Here is a 21,248-nt window from a genome sequence, read left to right as displayed (position 1 = left end):
AAGATAAATATAAAATAATAAAAATCTAATTCACATTAGCACACCTCAAGTATGGCTGAACGTGGAAGCGACACTGAAACAAGCCTAATATTATCATTGAGACGAAACAGTATAAATTTTACACACACACTTGCTTTTTTTTTTTTTTTTTTGGAAACACTTCAACTTTTAGTTGGGGTGCAACTCTCTTTCATCACCAATGACTCTGCCCTTCAAGCTCCAAACAAGACAATTGCTTTTGTCCTTCCAACCGTTAACTTCCTGTCATGAATAAAAGAGGAAAAAATAAGAACAAAAAAAACAAGATGTGTGAGATTCTGGAAGCCCCTGATGTTTTTGCAACAATTCAGGTGGAAAGGATTTACTTATCAAAAGAGTGGATGAATTCTTTGGGTCAGTTAATGGTTGCAGCTCTACTTTCCGGTTTCAATAAAAAAAAAAAAAATTTTAAAAAGTGTTCAACCGCTAAATATGAATAATACTTGATACCTAAATAGCACTATTAGTGCAGGTTTTACACGGCAGACAAAAATCAACTCTAAGACAAATATGTTACAAGGAAACCCTTGTAACATTTATAGTAGAATAAGAGGCTGAAAAATATTCCAAACTTAACGCATCCTATGTGTGCAAAATGTTTAATATCCATATTTGTACTTCTGTCTTTTTATTTTTTCTGTTTAAACAGTTTAACCAGGAGCAACAAAACCCAGAATGAACCTGCATCCCAGGCAAACCCTTTCCTGACAATGTTTGACAGTCGACTGTAAACCAACTGAGTGATGCTCAACAAACCCGAGAGGACTCGGAGCAGATCATCAAAATGACTCAAACTCTACAATCAGCAGCTGGAGCTTTTCTACCAGAACACATGACTTAATATGAACGCTTTGACTTAAAAACGCAGTTATCTCAACGAGAACGATTCGATGTAGCCGTTTTTAAAGACAAACAGTACAAATGTGTCATTTTATGTGAATACGAATTTCAAATCAATTCATAAAAAAAAAAAATCCCCTTCTTGCTCAAGGAAAACAAGAAGTAAGAAATGGTTTCTTTCAGATTGTGGACGTTCAGAGCTTCGTCAGGTTTGAAACCCAAATACATTCAGAGACTTCGTCTCATAAGAGCAACGTTTGCTGGCGAAGCTTTTCATTTTCATGCTTGTAACTCAGCTGAGTTGTTACGTTTTTGTTTTCGACACAAAAAAAAGAGTAAGATCCAAATGTCTAGGATGCTTTCACATAAAACAAATGACAACAAAAATAGACCTTGTCAAAAAGATGCCGAGGCAAATGTCACATGACCACTTGGAGTCTCCTTTCTAGTCAAACTGGTCCGAGCAGCCACTGAGGAAGTCCTCTTCAAGATTCATAAGGCTCCTCTTGACCTTCTTCTTTCTGATTTTGTCTGAGGACGACGTTTCAATGTGTGACCGGGACATCACGGAGGTCCTGGGGCTGCCAGGTGTGACACTAGGAGTCGTCTTTCTCTCCTCCTTTTTTCCTCCTTTCTTTTTAGAAAGCTCAAACTCAGCTGTTAATGGGTCTTCTTCAAACGAGATGTCCACAAGGTGCTTTTTCTTCTTCTTGTCACTTAAACTGTTTACTGTCTGGTACCCAGGCTGCGGTGTAGGCAGCACGTTTGGCGTTTCCTCATCACAAGATCTTTCAGTTGTGTGTGTTTCCACAGGAGAGGAAAGTTGTGTTTTCATGTGTACGTCTTTTCTCGTCTTCCTCACCACCACCATCTCCTCATCAGTATATCCTGCATCAGCTGCACTTCCCAAACTTTCCAGAGGGGTCGCCAACTGACTTTCATCTTGCTGCTGTTTCTTCTTCTTTTTCCTGCCCGCCTCACCAGCCTTAGGATAAGCATACTGACACGCTACCTCCTCGCTGTATTTCTCTTTCTTCCTTTTCTTTTTCCTGACCAGATGGTGAGATTCCACCAATTCAACAATGTCAGCGCTGACGCCCGCTGCTGCTGCTGCAGATGGAGAGTGTGTGTGACTGCTGTTTTCCTCTGCATCAGCAACAAGGAAGGAAGCGGCCTTCTTCTTTTCCTTCACAGACACTGAATCATCAATCTGAGCCGCAGAGATGTTTTTACTCCTCTTCTTCACCACTTCCTCAGTTGTTTTCTGGCTTTTGTCAGGAGTGGGAGACGCATTGATTCCCTCATCGATGCAGAGAGCCGGCGTCTTTCCTTCATCATCATACAGTTTCACACTTGCACCATCTTCCTCCTCAACTCCAACATTGTGGAACTTCTTTTTACGCTTTTTTCGTTTCACACAGCTGCCGTCTGGAGGAGCTGGGGAATTATTTAAGGAAAGTTCTTCTAACTGTCCTGCTGACATGTGATCTAAGGAGGCTTCCTTTGTGTTTACAGTTCTCTTTTCCTTTTTCCTCTTCTTCTTTTCTGTCTCATCATTTACAAGTTCAGCTACGACAACATCCTCCTCAGCACCTCTTTCTATCCTCTCCATGCCATCCCCTGCTACAAACAGACACTCCTCTCCTCCATCCTCCCTTCTACTCTTTTTCCTCTTCTTCTTTTTCCTCCGTGTCTCATCATCTGCAGGTTCACCTCCTGCAACATCCTCATCACTTCTCTTCATCTCCTCCCCTCCATCCTCCCCTCGACTCTTTTTCCTCTTCTTCTTTTTCCTCCGTGTCTCATCATCTGCAGGTTCACCTACTGCAACAGCCTCATCACTTCCCTTCATCTCCTCTCTTCCATCTTCCTCTCTGCTATTTTCCCACCCCTTTCCCTTTGAAGGAGGGCTTCCTCTCTCTTCCTCATTGGCCTGCCTTGCTGTGTTATTATCAGGTGACATGTTTTCTTTAAGCGGGGACAAACTGGGGATGATTTCCACAGGTGTTGCAGCCCGATGACTCCTCTTCTTCGCTCTTGGTTTGCTGCATTGGACCTCACTGGTTATAGGTTGAGGTCTCTCTCCTGCTCCAGGTTGGTCTTCTATGGACAGATCGTATGTGGGACAAACATCTCTGTCCAGCGGGGTACACTCACTCAGGATTGTCTCACCGGCTGTTGAAGATGCATCAACATCATCATGGTCACTCAGCTCCCCTGGATGCTTCTTTGGCGTTTCACTTGGGGCGGCCATGTTTCCTTTTCCAACTTGGTGTTTCTGTCCTATCCTGACATCCCCATCTTTGACACTGGAACTCTGTGCATCCACAGACACCTTGACCGGGTCTTCATGTAACAGCTTCCATCTTCCTGCTTGTTTGGACTCTTGTATCTGTTTTTTCTCCCCCTTCATTATCTTCTGTTGAGTGGAAACGGGCGGCCGCACTTTTGCTTTACATCTGGCCAGAAGGTATTTTCTTGCCTGCAGGAGAAAATATTTAGAGTCCAGATCAGAGTCAGGATATACGTCAAGAGCACCGGTGAGATGAGGAGACAGCCTCTTACCACCACTTTGATGTCCGTGTCAACTGACCTTTCTTCTTCATCCTCTCTGTAGTAATAAAGTTTTTTTTTTTACTTAAATGTTACCTCAAGTATGGAAGCATTTTGCATTTACCTGCAAGAAAGAAAATCTGATTTTTGGAGATTTTATTCTGGAGAAAAACATAGTTCTGGCCAGTTTTTCTGAATTCATAGCAGGATTTCTTTTTTTTTAAATAACCCCTTTTTCCTGAATTATTGAGCTGATTAAGTTATTAAAAATGTTTTTCAGGAAAATATATTCTTATTAAGAATTAATTTTTAATCAAGAAAACGGATCTCATCCAAAAACTGTGGGGTTTTTTTTTTCCTCGGGTGAATGCAAAATGTTCTGTATTCAGATGAGCGTGATTCGTGCTTGAAGTAAACACACTCAGTCAGTGGAGAAATGTCCTCCCCTTCCACATCAACTGTTGGTAAAGATGAGCGTCGATCCTCCATAGTTTGGCAGCCCTGCCACAACTCCTGCACAGATTTGAAGAAGCCCGCCATTGCAAAATTCTACGAACAGAAAAAGACGGGATACTACATTTAGTCCACTGATTACAAGACAAAATAAAAGTCTGCACTAGTTCTACTTACATGTAGTTTAATATTCTTTCGGTGGGTAATTTGTGTACTTCTGAGGAACGGGAAGTTGTATTTTGGTAGTTTCCTTCTTCTGTATTTTTTTCTTTGTGCTCTCTTCTTTTCATCATCCTCACTGTGGGATGCTGAGGATGAAGAGTTGTCTTCATTTGCTTTTTCCCAGCTGGGAGAGGTGAGATGTGACCCGTGTCTGGAGTGACGGCGTCTTACGGATCTCTTGGCTGCAGGTACCGGCTTCTGAGTTATAAACAGGCTGTCACCTGAATCACTGTGGAGGCATTTACACGTTATAGAAATGAGAAGCAATCAGATCACGTATAATTAGAGCAATAATCAAAACTAAATCAATAACGTTTACCTGTCTGTTCCAGAACCATTATTTATCACTGGGCTCTTTCCACCCTGTTCCACAACTGACTCAAGATATCGCGATATTTTCCTCATATAATCAGGCGGGGATGTTATCTCGACAGCATGACAAGAATCTGCCGACAAATCCTCAGCAAAAGCTTCTGACTGTGGCCGTGAGGAATTATTGAGATCCTCTGACATGATGTTCGCTTAAATACTCAAAAAGTTGAGGAGCTCGTCTTTATGGAAAATTACAAAGTAATACCTGGCAAACATACTCGAATTGATACGACTCAGATTCGATAATATGCCTAAAATTAAAAACAAAAATAAACAAATACAGCGCAAACACGCCATTAGCTCCACCAGAAAACAACAAAGCTCACGCTTAGCTAACCAGGAAGTGCTGGTACGTCATCAGCGTGCATCTGACCAATCTACAAAAAGGGTCACCAACTGTCCAATGACAGACAAAAACGAGAGAATGCAGTGCGAGTACTTCCGGGTTCGACGGGACCGAGGTTATAATCGACTTCTAATTCACTTTTATATCTGCGTTATATCTTCTGCTGAATTAGTTTGATCCAATTGTATGTGTGTGTGTGTGTGTGTGTGTGTGTGTGTGTGTGTATACATATACACAGACATATATAGATACAGATATATATAGTCATGCATTTGTCCCCTGTATTCTTTTTTTTTTAGAGTATTATATTTTTCTATTTATTAGGATGATTTTATAACGTTGTAATATAATGTTAAAAGCAGGTGAATTTTGGTACCCTAATCTATTTTGTTAAGAAATGAGGACTCTAATCCACTAAAAGGAAATTTATCCTAAAAAAAATGTGAACCAAATCCAAATCTAATTTCTGTTTAGAAAGAAACATGTTGAAATAACCAGAGATTCCTGTATTTGGTGGACATGGAGAAGAAACCCCAAGAGAAAGGCATCTGCATATTCATGGGATGGCACCTTTAGTTTAATACTGTTTTTAAAAAAAAGTCAAATCAACAACATGGCCTCGAATACAAACATAATTAATACTAACATGAGTTGTGGAAGTCAGTTTTGATCCATATGTGAAACAGTTGAAACAAATTGCTGCATAAAACATATTTATGTACACATTCTGATCAGCTGTGATTTACTAAGGTTGGTTATGCCACAGCCAGCAATAGCTAGCTAGCTCTTTGTCGCTTCTTGGCCACCCCAGTAAAACTGTCTGTGGATTTGTGTGGGGGCCAGTTCAGCAATTGGTGGGGGCACAAATCCAGGAAGAAGTCCACGAGACTGGGGCTCATCAGCCTCAGACACCTCTTTTTGTGAGCCTCACTGCAGGCTTCAGATGTTCCCTTGATATTTTATTCTCCAGCTGAAGGTAGTAGCTGTTGTCTTTGGCAAATTTGACAGTGTGGACATGTTTTCATTTTGATTTCTTGTTGTGGATCCTTTCTTGACCAAAAGACAAATTTATAAACATCAGTTGCTCATAATCTTATACTTTGTTTTGATTCAGGCACGCTCTGGGATATGAATTACAATCTCATTTATAAAAGCGTTACTATCTTATAATGTCTTTAAATTGTATTTATTCCATTGACTCCTGACTAGCTTAGCATTTGAATATTAGTTTAGTCATTCAAGCCCTTTTTATTTGTGCATCAGTGACAATGAAAATCTTCCTTTCAATAGGTAGGAACATGAAGCAGATCCTGACTCAATGGTTGGGGGAAAGAGAGCAGAAAAACAGGGGGGAGAGACAAAGATGAATAAAGGGAAAAGGATAGAGACAGATAAGGAAAGAGAGGGACAGAGACAAAGAGGCAGAGAAAGAAGGGACAGAGAAAACCACAGACGGATGGGGGACATGAACAACACGAAAGGAGAAAAACAGGGACGGAGGGTTGGGGATGGGGACACACAACAAACAATAACAACAACAACAACAACAAAAATAATAGAAAACTAGGTGACAATAATAACATCAACCAGCTACTCGAGCTACAAACTTCAGCACAATATAAGCATCGAAGTGCTAGCACTGATACTAACACAAACACAACGCTGTTGTTAACTCTAGTGCAGTTCAAAAACCACTATTACGAACACTACTAGTACTAGTACTAATTCTAATACTGATACTAACAGAGACAGCCTGAAGCTCTGCTGATCTGCAGCCACTTCCAGCAGCAGAATCAGTCAGGGATCTGGGAAGTGAGAAACCAAAAAGACTCCAGGAAAGAAGTCAAGTTAGTAAAATGCATGTGCGAATAAGTAGGAGGACAGAGAGGTGGAGCGAGAGGCTCAGTGCATCATGGGAAATCCCCTGGCAGTCTAGGCCATTGGAGCGAAAGTAATGGCTTATCTGAGCCAGCCCTAACTGCAAGCTTTATCAAAATGGAAGATCTTACGTATATTCTTAAACATAGAGAAGGTGTCTGCATCCCGGACTGAAACTGGGAGACTGACGCGATAACTGGGTGCTCTGGCTCCTATCCTACTTTTACAGATCCGAGGAAACAAAAGTAACCCTGCATCCTGGGAGTGTAGGTTTCTATTTGGATAGTAGTGATCTAGGATATAGGACCAAATATGAAGGTATGCCAGAAGAAGAATTTTGATCTCTACTCTGAATTTGACAGGGAGTCTATGCTCAGTGGCCAATACAGGAGAGATGTAATCTCTTCTTCTAGTTCTTGCAAGTATATGAGCAGCAGCTTTTGGACCAGCTGGAGTACTTTTAGAGACTGACTGGTGCATACTGATGGGAGGGAGCTGCAGTAATCCTGAAAGTAACAAAAACATGGACTATTCTTTCTGCATCCTTTTGAGAGAGGGTGCGCTCTTATCTTACTGGTCTTATGTAGATGACAGAGAGCTTTCCAGGGGATTTATTTCATGTGGGAGTTATGGGGTTAAAGTTAACTCCCAGGTTCCTTAAGGTAATGTTTGAGGCCAAAGTAAAGCTGGACGCAAGGGTAATGCTGGACGCCAAGGTAAGGCCCATCCAGTGTAGCTTTCTCTTTGGGACAGGTGTTCTAAGGTGTTATGGGCTCAGCACAATAACTTTGCTTTTGTGATGAATGGATACTCACAGCTATCTGCCTACAACTGTTAACTGTAGCCCTCATCTAACACCAAAGTTTGTACCTTGAACTGTGACTGGGAATCAGGCGTTTGGATTTTTTTTAACACTTAAAAGTTTTGCCAAAGTGTTTGAAGTGAATGAATGTAATGAAGTGTTCAACACCAAATGTTTAGTGAAGTTACAGCCAGCTGGGTGAATTTAGCTTAGCACTGATAACACTCCCTCTGACAGCAAACAGTTATGAAGTTAGTGTCATATGGCTCATGTTGTCTGCAAAAGGAGCTTCACAAACTGGAAAGCAGTCAGACGCTATTGTTTGTAGCATCTGTACATGGTAACTTAAAACAAAAAAATGTCACGATATTTCACATGGTCTATGATAATGTTTTATGTATTCAGGAGAAAGAAAACCATCTCTTGGTCAGTTTTTATCCTCTCAACAGAGCAAAGCTCCGAGTCCCATGACTCAAATGCCAATGCCAGTCATACTCCTGTTTGGCTCGGCCAGCGTCCCTAAATGAAACTTTGGTTTTTGTGTTTGCAAGTTTGGGTTGGGGTCTGTGCTGTAATGGAGGCCACTTGTTCGCTTGTGTAAGTGGATGCTATTTTTAAACTATCACTAGTTGCTGTTGCTCTGTTAGCAGAGAAGGAAGAGGAAGAAGAAGGAAGTCAGGAAATCCCTTGGGATTTATTGGAAAATCTGTCCTTGGTCAGGATCATGAGGGGGCCCTGGAAAGCAGGACACATGCTGTGGAAGGTGGGTTAGAGGGTGTGGTGCTGAAGGCCACGTACCATCTGTCAGGTTCTGGAAGCCAATGTACACACAAACATGGAATGCTATCATTCATGTACACATACACATGCTTGTTACACTGACTCTCAGTGTTCTTTTGAAATGACCATTAATATTCAGTGTGATGGAAGAACAGCAGTGGAGAGTTTGCACACATATCAGTGCCCAGACCAATTCAGCGGTCCAGTCTGAGCTTGGGTGGGGTTGAGCCATCTGACCAACAACGATTCTGTGCTGGAGGTACAAGAGGACCCATAAATTTGAAACAAAAAGAATATTATATTATCATGAATTACATACAAATTAGGCTGCACGGTGGTGCAGTGGTTAGCACTGTGGCCTCACAGCAAGAAGGTTCTGGGTTCGAGTCCCGGCTCGGGCACGGGATCTTTCTGTGTGGAGTCTCCATGTTCTCCCTGTTCCTGTGTGGGTTCTCTCTGGTACTCTGGCTTCCTCCCACAGTCCAAAGACATGCAATTGGGGACGAGGCTGATTGAATACTCTAAATTGACTGTAGGTATGAATGTGAGTGTGAATGGTTGTTCGTCTCTCTATGTGTTGGTCCTGTGATGGACTGGCGACCTGTCCAGGGTGAACCCCGCCTCTCGCCCGTTGACGCTGGGATAGGCTCCAGTCGCGGGGGGGCTGGAGCCTATTCCAGCGTCAACGGGCGGGCCCCCCCGCGACCCTTAATGTGTAGGAATAAGCGGAAGATGACGATGGATGACATACAAATTACAGAAAAAAGCAAAATCTAAACTGTTGAAGATGTTTATGTTTAACTGCCACCGAGAACCTTTTAAATCTTCTTAAAATAATTATCAATAGACTTTAGTCGTGAACTTTAAATTCACGTTTTGTCATTAAGCAGCATTCCATTCAGTTTGTTAATGGCGCGCTCAGCCGCTTCCTCAGTCTCATAATGCACAAAGAGGTAGCATTCCACCATTGTCAACTACCTGGAGAAAGAAGATAAAGAAGATATGAATAAGATATGCTTTACTCACACACACACACACACACACACACACACACACACACACACACACACACACATTCCCAAAGACACTAGTAGACCTCCTGGTATGTTGACCAACGAAATATCTTTGTTGCTTTTGTGAGGACCAAGTAGGTTCCCATTGCGAGCTTGCTAGCTAGCTAATCGGTTTGTTCTACTCAGGTACTATTTCTGATCGGATCCTAAGGGTCCATGTAAACGGGACTACTGACCTGTGAGACCTGACATAACTTCATGTAGGCCTCATGACTTCACGTTCTCTCTGAACACATGCCTTGTTTTCATTTGAAACAAATTTCGGTGCAAGTTACTCCGAAGAAGCACCACATAAATTTTATTTAGACCACCACACCAGGTGTTTTTTTCACATAGCTCAGCAAACGAAGCTACCCGACATTCCCATGCATTTCTATCGGTTGTAAGCATGCGGTGAATGCGGTAAAAGTGAACACATACTTCCAGTGGTTCAGAAACCTAACGTCATATTGTATCAAGAAAACATAAACATACATAATCATTGAAAAGGGACAAGTTTACTTGCTGTAAAATTGTTTAACTGATACTTTTAATCCATGGTTGGCTGTAGCAGAAGGCAGTTAATCCATGGTTGGCTGTAGCAGAAGGCAGTTTCAGCTAATCCTAATTTGTGTGTCTAATTCAGATCCATCTAAACTGACTCATTGTTGTACATTACATTGTCTGTCCATGAAAAGGCTATAGCAAGTTTAGAGTTCTGTCAGTGAGCTATGAGAGGTAGACCTTTTTGATCAGATATCAAGATAATGTCCTGCCTGGGACTAGACAGACGACTATTCACGTCTTTGGACTGAGGGAGGAAGCTGGAGTGCCAGGAGGGAACAGGTACGGGGTGAACCAGACTCTACACAGAAAGATCCTGTGCTCGAACCCTCAACCTTCTAGCTGTGAGGTGACAGTGCTAACCACTGCACCACCGTTGTATACACCCGAATAGCTCATGTGAAATTATTGCCACTGCAAATTCGAAGTTGGAACAACGTCTTTTCAACACATCTGAGTTTGGTCCCCTGAAGGTACTCCAGCTGACATCTTCTTTCTGACGCCTAATGAACGTATGAGACTTGCATAAGAAGCAGGTGGCGGTAAACGGCAGGTGGCAGGAAACCCGGAAGTCGTTCACGTTTGAGGTATGTGGTCCGCCTGCCTAGCGGCAGTCTAACGGAGCCCATCAAGGAGTAAGTCTTGTCAAGTAGTTAGTTATCTAATAGTTACATATCTTAAAGTTATCTTGTAGTTTTATCTTATAGTTAGTTTTTCTTCTGTACTGTTCAGTTTTAAACCGCTTCTCGATGGGTGTAAATCCACTAGCAACCTCACCACCTCTTCCAACACGTCCTGTTTGAAAATCAATTTTGTGTGTGTGTGTGTGTGTGTTGTTTTTTTTTTTTTAACTTTTCCATTTTTATTTCTTATCTGGCCAGTTTAATTCGGGATACATCAACCAGCTCTCAGTAAAAGAAACCCAGCAGCTTTTGAATGTCTCGTCTTGCTCTCCGCCTCACGATGTCCCGTCGACGAAGTTAGATGGAGGTTAACGGCAGGGCGCGCGCGGCGCTGCGCACGTCGCTGAAATCCTCCGATCGGACCGCTGACCCCAAATTTGAGGGAGTGATGGAGAAGTAGGCTTGATGACCCGGGCTTTACCAATGACGACGTGTCCCGAAATACGAATTTATCTTCGAGCTCACGTTAAGATCTAAAGTAAAAACTGAATCAGTTACCTGATGCTAGGACACCCAAACGCATGTAGGAAGGGTTCCTAAACCAGAGTGAACTAATTTATGATAACGTAACCTGGAACTCCCTCCCCAAGACAGGGGAGTGAACGTGCTGAGAGCAGCAGGTTAAGGTGTAGCTGTGGACACAACATCCTTTCTCATCTGTGCTTCTCACATCCCTCTCTCACCTGTCCCCTCCCCAAACACCTAACAGGAAGTATTCAACAAGGGATGTCCTACATTCTAACTCCTCCCTCAACAGCAGAAAGTCATCTCAAACAAGCCTGAAGTCATTCTAGGAGAAGTGATCTCTCCTTCTCTGGACTGGCCGTGTTTGTTTGCAGAAAAGCAGCAAATGCGCACCATGGAGCAGCTGTGTGTGTTGGTACATGAGTGGATCAGCAACAGGAATGAAGACTTGCTGCAGCAGCTGGGAAAAGTAGAAGGAGCAGCTAAACTCCCGGAGCTGAGAGCTCTGCTCACAGAGCACCAAACGGCATTTGAGGAGCAGATGATCACTCTGGTGGAGGAAACTTTGATGGAGTACAAGCGGGAGAACTGCCACCTGAGGATGGTACTGGATGCTGTGCTGAAGCCCCAAGTTAGGTTGAAGAAAGCAGGTCAGCCCCCCCCCCCCCCCCCCCACACACACACACACAGACCCTTGTGCTGGTGCTTCATGTTTGAGTCTTACCTCTGGCAAAACAGCTCCATATGGCCAAGGGTCACAACACTCCTATGAAGAGGTTCCTAATGCTGCTGTTTGTGTTTGGCTCTGTCCTGCAGACATCCAGCAGCTGCTGCTGAGTAAAGAAGATGCTGACCCCGAGCAGCAGGCATGGAGCTCCAATGTAGACCAGGAGGACCCAGAGGCGCCTCACATTAAAGTAGGGCAGGAGGAACTCTGGACCAGTCAGGAGGGAGAGCAGCTTCATGGGCTGGGGCTGGGGGAGGCTGATATCCCCAGTGTCCCAGTCACTCCTGTTCTTGTGAAGGGCGAAGATGATGAAGAGAAACCTCAGTTTTCACAGCTTCATCAGATTCAGACTGAGGAGAACAGAGAGGAGGAGCCTCAGACCAGAAGCTCAACTCATCACATGAGCACAGAGGCTGATAGTGGCGACTGTGGAGGATCAGAATCAGCCAGCAACACAGATCCAGATACACTTTTACTGCTCCTTACTGGTGACAACAAGATGTCAGACTCTTCTAAACCTGTGACTGAAGACAGTGAGGATGACTGGATGAAACCCATATCCACTTCCTCTTCTGAGTCTGAGAAACCATATACACAAAAAAAGAAACCTGCAAAAGAGAAACCAGCTCACTGCAGCATAAACAACCTAAATGTTTACACTGAAAAAGGATCAGAAATTGTTGGGGATGCAAAGTTTACTTTTTCTGAACTTGAGACTGAAGTAAATGATAATTTAAGCTGTTGTATGTGCGGTAAAAGTTTTTGCTCCAAAAGGAAATTGAAAAGACACGTGAGAATTCACACTGGTGAGAAACCATTTCCCTGCCCACTTTGCAGCGAGAAACTGTCACAAAATGGGACGATGCCAACCCACACCTGTGAGAAACCATTTCCCTGCCCACTTTGCGGTGAGAAAGTCTCACAAAATGGGAGGATGCGAACGCATACTGATGAGAAACCTTTTCACTGCTTTGTTTGTGGTAAAAGGTTTTCAGCGAGGGGAAACTTGAAGATACACCTGAGAACACACACTGGTGAGAAACCTTTCCCCTGCTTTGTTTGTGGTAAAAGATTCTCATTAAAGGGAAACTTGAAAGCACACCTGAGAATGCACACCGGTGAGAAACCTTTCTCCTGCTCAGTTTGCGAGAAAAGGTTCCCCGTAAAGCAAAACATGGTTAGACACATGAAAACACACCCTGGTGAGAAACTTTCTCCTGCTCAGTTTGTGGTGAGAGATTTTCAGGGAAGAGCTCAATGAGAAGACACACTAGCAAACACACCGGGGAGAAAACCTCTGCTCATTTTGTAACTGATGAATTCTTTTTTGGACAACTTTTTAGTTTTAACACAAATGTTTGTACTTTCTTACACAACCCTGTTTCCTTCTAAACATGAAGGCTGGGTTCAATCTAAATGAGGTGAATCTATCAGTTATCAACATCCAAACTTAATGCTCCTGACTGACCTGTTCGTTCTCTTCTTGATTGTAATATTTCATGTTATGTTCTAGACATTGAAAACTGATTTTAACAATGAAGAAGAGTTAATGTCAGGTTTTTGTTGCTGTTGGTTTTTTTTTTTTGGATATTGCAGTTAATTTAATTGTAAATTGGAATGATGCTCGAGTTGATGAGATTCTGTTTGCTTTACACATATCTAGATTACATTTGAAACATCCTTGTATGGCCCCTCTTGTGGAGACACTTTTTTTTTTACATGAGCAGATAAACTTGGTTCTTATCATTTAATGAAATGGTTCAGCTGAAAGGAGGGATACACTTCACTCCGAGTGTTCAGAGCATCGGACGATGAGGGAGAGAAAGGAATTTTCTTGTGAGAAGAAAGTAAACGGTGGGAGTCTCTGATATGTCAACAGTTTCATTCAGTTCACGGGAAACGTGTGATTTTCTGATTGGTTTGGAAGAGAAGTGTGTGTGTGTGTGTGTGTGTGTGTGGGGGGGGGGGGGGGCGTGACAGCTGGTGTCCACTTAACCTGTGTCAAGTCTGGACAGTGGAGTGTTCAGAGACATTATGATCTGTTTCTGGATCTGTTTTCCAGAGGGTGAATCAGAAGTGGGTGTTGTCATGAGGGTATTTTTCCGGTTAACTGTGAGACATTGAAAAAAAAGAAAGAATTTCTCTCTCTCTCATAATTCCTTTTGTTAGACTGGAAATGTGAATAAAAACAAAAACAGTTTCTAAAAATAAAATCTTTATTTCTCACTGTAAATGATAGTTATTGTGTTTTATCTTTTGTCTGTTACATTTTTGCTTTTCTTTCAGAGCATTCAGACTTTCTTCAACTCAGACTTCCTTTAGTAAATGAAACATATTTGATACTAAATACTTCAAATATTTGTGAAATCCTCAGTATTCCCCAAGTATTTTTCAGTGAATGCAACTAATAAAAATGAATTTTAAGCTTGGTTGGATTTATAGATTGTGAGGGTTTGAATGACAGGCAGTGATTAGAATGTCTCATTGTCTTCTAATGTTCTCAGCTGAAGCGCCACTGACTTCTGAAATGTTTACAAACTCCGCTAATTTCTTATCTCTGAAACTTTTTACTTGTTGCAGTTTACACGCCTCAGTGGCTTTCAAAGGGCACAGAACCTTTGTTTCCAGTGGACTTTTATTCTCTGGGTGGGGATTTATCACTTGTTGTGAGGCCCAACAAGAGGAGTTCCACTCAGCCTCGGCCCGGGACTTCTGTCATTCTTGCAGTCCCAGCTGGAGGGAGGGAAGGCCAGTGTTACCCTATGGAGTGTGATGGAAGCCTCCATATGCTCCTCTGTATCTGCTCACACAAGTCAAGAGGTCAAATTTATGCCCTTTGTAAAACAGATTTCCCGACCTCTGTGGACAGATAGAAGGACCTCTACAGTCAGAGCTCACACACACTCCGTTCAACCACAGTGTGCAGCACTTTAAGGACGCGTGTTACTTAAAGATTCAGGCTAGTAAGGTTAGATTTACCCGAAGAGAACCCGAAGAGAACAGCGGACTGCTAGCTAGCTTAGCACAATGAATGGTAGTGGATGGGCTGTGTAGCATCGCTCCCTCAAAAGTCAGAGATTAAAAGTGATAGATTGAAATTGTAAGGATCGTTAGTGCTCAGTTGCATCACTTCACCGATGCTAGTGAGAATATGGTACAGCTACTTACCTCAGAGTACAGAATATAGAGGAAATGATTCACTTGTTTTCAACCCACACAGGAACAGGGAGAACATGGAGACTCCACACAGAAAGATCCTGTGTTTGAGCTGGGGCTCGAACCCAGAACCTTCTTGCTGTGAGGTGACAGTGCTGACCACTGCACCACCATGCCACCCTATCTGAGACCAGTCAAAGTGAAAAAAAAGGACATAGCATTTTGAAGCGATGTTCACTTGCATAACAAGTAGAGCCGTGCACTTGGAAGTGGCTTACTTTTTGGATACTGACTCATGTATCAATGCATTGTGGAGGTTCATCTGTCGAAGAAGACAAGTTTCATACATGAGATCAGACAATGGCACCAACTTTGTGGGAGCTGAAAGAGAGCTGTGAGACGCCTGAGCCTCTTTAAATCATGACCACATCAAAAGGGCCTTGTCCTTAAAAGGAATTAATTTCTACAATTTCTACAGTTTGGTTTGGCAGACACTTTTGTCCAAAGCAACTTAACCCAAGCAAGATTTAGACTGGAGGGAAAGCTTTAATATGTATGACAAAGTGCTTTGAGTTTGATTGGCCTCAGGTGCTGCCATCTAGTGGCAGAAGTCACTTTATGGCCAGAAACATCCAAGTGTTCTTCATATCAGCAAGAACTATGCAAGTGTGGGCATACAGGAGCTGGTTGCACTGATGGCATTTTGGCATAAAGATGACATGGTCATTCAAACACATACATGTTTGGATCAAGGAAGCACATCAACATTGGGCTCTGAAAGTTTGATGAGAAAGTCGGAAGTGAATGAAAGGAAAATGTCAGTTCAGAGTCAGATTGCTGGTTTTGATGAACAGTTCCATGATCTTTTTGAAGCGGTGACAGAAGAAAACGTCTGTCTCCACATGCATCATAATCTCAGATAAGGCGCTGGCAAAATGTGCATAGGGTTGCTGTCGATAGATTGGAAGAGTTACTTATCAATCGATGCAACCATTATTTCAGCGAGACTGTGAGTTGAGCAGGAAACTATGTCCAGAGAAGAAAGAAAATTCATGAATATCGTATCTGTCCTGCTTCAAAGTAAGCATGAACCACCATCAACTCAAGAGGGGCATTTCAGTGCTTTTTTAACATTGATTTTTATAATCTCAGTGTGAATCAACAACTCGAAACATGTTTTGAATCATTTTTTTTCTCAGTGTGTCAAAATCAACTGATGTTTTTCAATGATTTGTTTTGGCCCAATGTATTTGGTATCGTCAGCCTGCCCAGAGAAGAGGGTGCTTGGAGGGGAGGTGTTCTTGCTATGTTGCTATTTGGCTGTTGTTTACAGCGGCAACCACTGCAGGCTCTTTTTTGATTAGCGAGTCCTGCGCACTTTCCATTGCTGACTTGCTGAGAGCGTTGGTCAGAATATTGTCCGACTTGCTCTGAAAATCTGCCTCAGAAATGTCACGTGAAGTAAGGCGCTAGCAGGTTTTTTAAGCCCAGGTACTGCAGTCCTCCAACTGCAAATGATCGTCCCTCAGTTATGATTGTATAATTTACATGTCGGCAGCAGAATCTCACCTTGAGAAGCTGGATATACAGCAAGCCCAGAGGCTAAGACTGTGTGGTGGGGCATTCAAGTCCTCTCCAGTGGCAGGTATGCAAATTGAAATGTGGGACCAACCACTGAGGATCAGGAGGTTGAATATTATGTTGGTTTACTGGGTTAATCTTTAAGGAAATTATGAGTGTCGTCCTGCTAAAACCACTCTGGAGGAATGCTGGGAACATGAGAATACCAGTATTAGAAGTTTCTGATGGATAGGCGATAACATCAGAACAGAACAACCAGGACGGGATCAGACTCAGCTCCGTCTCCTTGGTTCTTTTAATGCCTTTGGTAACTTTTGAAAAAAAAAAACACATCAGTTTAAGAAAATAGGGAAACATGCCTTAGTGGGGAGTGTTGCTTTTAAAAACAGAAAGAAATGGCCCGGATAGAATTAGCGTCAGTATTCATCCTGCAGTACAAAATCATTATTAAGAAAAGAACTACAGACCATTTGTCTGTATATTCAGGGGCGTTAGTGGCAATAATATTAGCTTGGGAATGGATAGTGGATCTGATTGCATCAGATAGTTTGGCAGGACTTTCGATTATTAAAAAAAAAACCATGAAATCTCGCAAGCAAGATCTTATTTTTGAAATCCATAATTTAACGTACAAAATATATAATAGAGGTTCGGATGTTTGTTTTGCTCGGGTTCCAGCACATGCAGGAGTAGGAGGGGATGAGGATGTGGATATTGCAGCAAAGCAAACAGTCCAATTACATACCGTAGATATTCAAGTTCCGTTGAGCAAAAATGAAGGGAAATCAAAGACATGTACACACACGACAGACTGGATTAAATGAAATGGGAAACATTGAGATGGAAAGTGTGAATATTGTGGGCTGACTGAACCTGTGTTGTTTGACCGTAGGAGGCATGAGGCTGAGAGAAGGAAATTAAAAGGAATATTTGAGGAAACTACAGTAGTTGAACTTAAAGAGTTCTCCTAGTGGAGACAAAGGGAACACCGCAACACTTATTTTCTTCTCATAGAAACACAGGGTTGATTACTAGGATTTTTTTAAATGTTATTAAATATAGAATAGAATAGAATAGAATAAATCCACCCATACTCGAGTTCAGTTGGTGGGGGTAATGCGTCATACAAATAGGTTACCAACCGCAATCAAAAAGAGGAAAGAAGCAGAAGAGCGCTCTCAAATTTCTGCCTTTGCTGGTTGAGCTACAGACGCGATCCGGCCGCCGTATCAGCGAGGCCGGGAACTATCTTGTCAGCTTGTACTCTTTGGTTGTACTTTAACCACATGACTTTAACCGCACCGAGGACGTAGGTTCAACAGCCTTTTCCTGAGCTATCATCATTGGGCCCCCTCGTCCATCCTGCAGGAATTATGGCAGATATCAGGCCAACTGAGAAGGCTGAGCTCCACGTCCCAGACCTGGAAGAGCTGCGGGCTGGTAAGGACTTGAACTCGCGGCATGCTTGTGAAACATCGAGCTGGTCATAGCGTAACTATGGTTGTTGGTTGCAGTGTTACAAGCAGGACTGAAGGAGAACTTTGCTGAAGTTCAGGTGAGTGTCGTCGAGTGTCCTGATCTCACCAAAGAGCCCTTCTACTTTCCTGTCAAGGGTAAGTACCTGATGCTCGTGACAATCAAAGCGTGCACTTTCTGACTGCCACAGTGTTGCTTCTTACATTTACGTCATGCGTAAGCATTTTTTTTTTTACACAAACCCTCAAACCCTTTCTTTTACATTTTTGAAGTGTAGTTGAGATTCCTTTATACCCAGTTGATACAAACATAATCCCAACCTGTGTGCTACATTCTGGTCATGCACATTTTTTGCAGTGTTCATCTGTTCTCGAACAGTTTACAGTTTGTGAATTTGCAGAAAAGTCAGAAAACTTATTTCTCACATACCAGAATATTAAAGTATACGGGGTTCAGTAAAGATCGACTGAGAACGATCACTTTTGGTGATAATTATACTTCAATTTCTGTTTATGCAGGATCAAACCGTGTAGCTTGTCATTAATTTTAGATAAAAATACACTCCTGGACATTTTGATAGTTTTCTCTGTATGTTATCCATGTCTAAACAGACCTTGCTGCTTTTTTTTTTCATATTCTCAGGCCTGTGTGGAAGCCCTCGGATCACTGATGTCGGTGGTGTTCCGTACTTGGTCCCTTTGGTTAAAAAACACAAGGTGGTCTTCTAGACTAGAGAGATAAGCGTGGAGCTGACGTTCAGTGACCGGTGTCTTATATCGCCTCCCTCCTTTCTGTTGTCCTCTCAGGAATATGACATGAACGCTGTATCAAAGGAGCTGGAGCTACCAGGAGCGTTCATCCTGGGTGCAGCAGCTGCTCCCTCCAGGATTGTGGGGATGAATGCAGAGGTTTCTCATCTTTAGCACCAACACTTCTGTTTCTGGCATTTGAAAAATGAAATCAGATTCAGTCGCTGCCTCCTAAATGCACTGCAGTGACTGTTTGTTTTGTACTGTTTACACTGAAGTGCACAACATGCACGCTGCTGGCTTGACAATGGAGACAGCTGTGGGAGAACACCAGGATCGTCTTTGCACCAGAATATACGATTAAAAAGACATTTCTTTACAGGGTGGGGGGGGGGGGGGGCTTTCATATTTTAAAAGACATAATTGTCCTGCCTGAGCTTGTAAAAGTAGTTTTCTCTGTCACAGCTGATGCCTCTGGTTCTGACTGAAGCAGATGGACGACCCGCTGTCAACAGCAGCTACTTCTCCTCCATCAATCCAGCTGATGGCCAGTGCCTTCAGGAAAAATATTGTGACAAATTCTCCGATTGCAACTTTGGACTGCTGGGTAATCTTTACGCCTGTGAAGGAAGGTCAGGAAAGGTAATGAACTTCTGTGGTTACACATGAACCCAAACTCAATTATTTGTGTGTTAATAACCAAGTTGTTGTATGTGAACTTCAGCCCTGTCACGCTTTTTCTCCCAAAATATGAATACTGTGTGTGTGTGTGTGTGTGTGTTTGTGAGAGATCAGGTTATAGAGGTGCGGGTCAAGAAGAGAACGGGTGGTGTCAGTCTTGTGACAGCCTTGAGAAAGACTCTTGAAGGTGCTTATCCGGATCAAAGTCTAGCTTTGGGAGGCACGTTTGTCATCCAGAAGGGAAAAGCTAAAATCCATATCATGGTAGGTTGATGCAGATCATATCGCTGATTGTGACCACTTTTTCCATTTCAGTGGTGAAATACTCATTATGGATTATATTTCCTTCATCATTATTGTAGGATCTAAAGCAGCAGAAATACTCATAAAGAAGTGGTGTTGATTGTTCTTCTCTACTGTGATGGTCCTAACTGGCCGTGTTTCCTTCTCTACAGCCTCGAGAGTTCTCAGTCTGCCCCCTCAACTCGAATGATGATGTCAACAACTGGCTCAAACACTTTGAGGTCAGCGCCCCACTCATCTGCCAGTCAGTGCTTGTATCCCGAGACCCTGTAAGTTCCACATATAACGGCCTTCAGCTCTAATCCATCTACATTTTATGTGTTCTAAGTGTTTATATGATGCTTGTAAATGCTAAGCTGGGCTTTGTGTTCAGGGTTTGGACCTGCGTGTGGAGCATACCCACTGCTTCAGCCACCATGGAGAAGGTGGCCACTACTACATAGACACCACCCCTGACAGTGTGGAGTACCTGGGTTACTTCCTTCCTGCAGAGCTCATCTACCGCATTGACAGGCCTAAAGAGACCCATGGCGTTGGACGAGATTGAAAAAAACTGTATCAATTGTTTCTGCAGCACAGCAACTCTCAATCATTTGATTTACTGCGTGTTCAGTGCTACAAATGACTTGCAACACATAAAAATGATAGCCTTCTATCCTATGTCATTATTAGGGCCTGACCAATATGGGATTTTTGGGCCCAATACTGATAGTAGAGCTGAAAAAAAATCACAAATTACTGATATGTGATATTACTGATCCATTGAATTTTTGTACTGGAATGTAAATAGACCCTGCACCAATTTTGTACTGGTATGATCATGTGAAGGCTTATTTCCTAATTTACCTCATTAGAAAATACTTTAAATTGTCATAAATCATGGCCATTGACATAAAGACCAAAATAAAACGGTAAAATGAACAAGGTAGAGTCACTGGGGCGCTCTCTGCTGGATACAGTATGCTACATTATTTTTTAGATCATCATAGGCATTGTTTTCTGCATTTTAATGGATGTAAAGTGAAAAAAAAATATTGGTCCATATCAGAAAACATCCGCCAATAAGATATATCTTTGTGGCTGAATGATTTGGTGGTTGTGGCCTAGCCATTCTCAAAATTCCCTAAAATGCTAATTCTCACATTTCATGTATTGAAAACAGGGTTGACTGTATCTATCAAGTATTAGCTGGATTCTGTATTTATAAAGAATAAATAGGTCTACTGCCAAATACCTGACAGGGACTTACAATGACTGCAGTGTATCCTATCCCAGCTGCCTTCAAGTGAGAGGCGGCGTTCACCCTGGACAGGTCACCAGTCCATCACAGGATGAACACATAGAGACAGACAACCATTCACTCTCACAGTCACACCTACAGTCAATTTAGAGTATCAATCAGCCTCGTCCCCTCTTGATGTCTTTGGACTGTGGGAGGAAGCTGGAGTACCAGAGAGAACCCACACAGGAACAGGGAGAACATGCAGACTCCACACAGAAAGATCCCGTGTTTGAGCTGGGGCTGC

At 42.6% G+C, this 21,248-nt stretch overlaps 3 protein-coding genes across 3 annotated transcripts; 2 read left to right on the top strand and 1 right to left on the bottom strand.

The window, feature by feature from the left end:
- Positions 1–79: 79 nt before the first annotated feature.
- Positions 80–4,827, bottom strand: LOC147249078 (uncharacterized). The gene is made up of 5 exons (XM_086179130.1): positions 4,427–4,827; positions 4,063–4,336; positions 3,854–3,981; positions 3,445–3,490; positions 80–3,361 (listed from the first exon to the last, which is right to left on the bottom strand). The coding sequence occupies exons 1-5, from the start codon at positions 4,618–4,620 to the stop codon at positions 1,325–1,327; spliced, it is 2,679 nt and encodes an 892-aa protein (XP_086035256.1). The 5' UTR covers positions 4,621–4,827; the 3' UTR covers positions 80–1,324.
- A 5,367-nt stretch (positions 4,828–10,194) lies between these two features.
- LOC147249077 (uncharacterized) lies at positions 10,195–13,180 on the top strand. The gene is made up of 3 exons (XM_086226320.1): positions 10,195–10,488; positions 11,294–11,699; positions 11,866–13,180. The coding sequence occupies exons 2-3, from the start codon at positions 11,435–11,437 to the stop codon at positions 13,035–13,037; spliced, it is 1,437 nt and encodes a 478-aa protein (XP_086082446.1). The 5' UTR covers positions 10,195–10,488; positions 11,294–11,434; the 3' UTR covers positions 13,038–13,180.
- A 4,614-nt stretch (positions 13,181–17,794) lies between these two features.
- On the top strand, positions 17,795–20,905 carry bkgd (beta-keto-L-gulonate decarboxylase). The gene is made up of 8 exons (XM_086226266.1): positions 17,795–17,953; positions 18,028–18,126; positions 18,632–18,705; positions 18,796–18,897; positions 19,204–19,380; positions 19,534–19,683; positions 19,875–19,991; positions 20,096–20,905. Exons 1-8 carry the CDS (start codon positions 17,887–17,889, stop codon positions 20,267–20,269), a joined length of 960 nt encoding a protein of 319 aa, XP_086082392.1. The 5' UTR covers positions 17,795–17,886; the 3' UTR covers positions 20,270–20,905.
- Positions 20,906–21,248: the final 343 nt, after the last annotated feature.

Source organism: Aulostomus chinensis, chromosome 15, assembly GCF_037954235.1.
Source record: "Aulostomus chinensis isolate RoL2024-O1b breed Wild chromosome 15, RoL_Achi_v1.0, whole genome shotgun sequence".
In the NCBI taxonomy this organism is placed as follows: Eukaryota; Metazoa; Chordata; class Actinopteri; order Syngnathiformes; family Aulostomidae; genus Aulostomus; species Aulostomus chinensis.
Note: the sequence above shows the minus strand (reverse complement) of the source record. Positions and strands in the feature narration are given on the sequence as shown.

Excerpts from the sequence above, each read along its gene's own strand:
- LOC147249077 (XM_086226320.1), top strand. The coding sequence starts at position 11,435 with ATGCGCACCATGGAGCAGCTGTGTGTGTTGGTACATGAGTGGATCAGC. Across the intron at positions 11,700-11,865 it reads AGTTAGGTTGAAGAAAGCAG|ACATCCAGCAGCTGCTGCTG; the intron begins GTCAGCCCCCCC and ends TCTGTCCTGCAG.
- bkgd (XM_086226266.1), top strand. The coding sequence starts at position 17,887 with ATGGCAGATATCAGGCCAACTGAGAAGGCTGAGCTCCACGTCCCAGAC. Across the intron at positions 18,127-18,631 it reads CTTCTACTTTCCTGTCAAGG|GCCTGTGTGGAAGCCCTCGG; the intron begins GTAAGTACCTGA and ends TCATATTCTCAG. Across the intron at positions 18,706-18,795 it reads CTTTGGTTAAAAAACACAAG|GAATATGACATGAACGCTGT; the intron begins GTGGTCTTCTAG and ends TTGTCCTCTCAG.
- LOC147249078 (XM_086179130.1), bottom strand. The coding sequence starts at position 4,620 with ATGTCAGAGGATCTCAATAATTCCTCACGGCCACAGTCAGAAGCTTTT. Across the intron at positions 3,982-4,062 it reads GAAAGAATATTAAACTACAT|AATTTTGCAATGGCGGGCTT; the intron begins GTAAGTAGAACT and ends TTCTGTTCGTAG. Across the intron at positions 3,491-3,853 it reads GACATTTCTCCACTGACTGA|AGAGGATGAAGAAGAAAGGT; the intron begins GTGTGTTTACTT and ends TTATTACTACAG.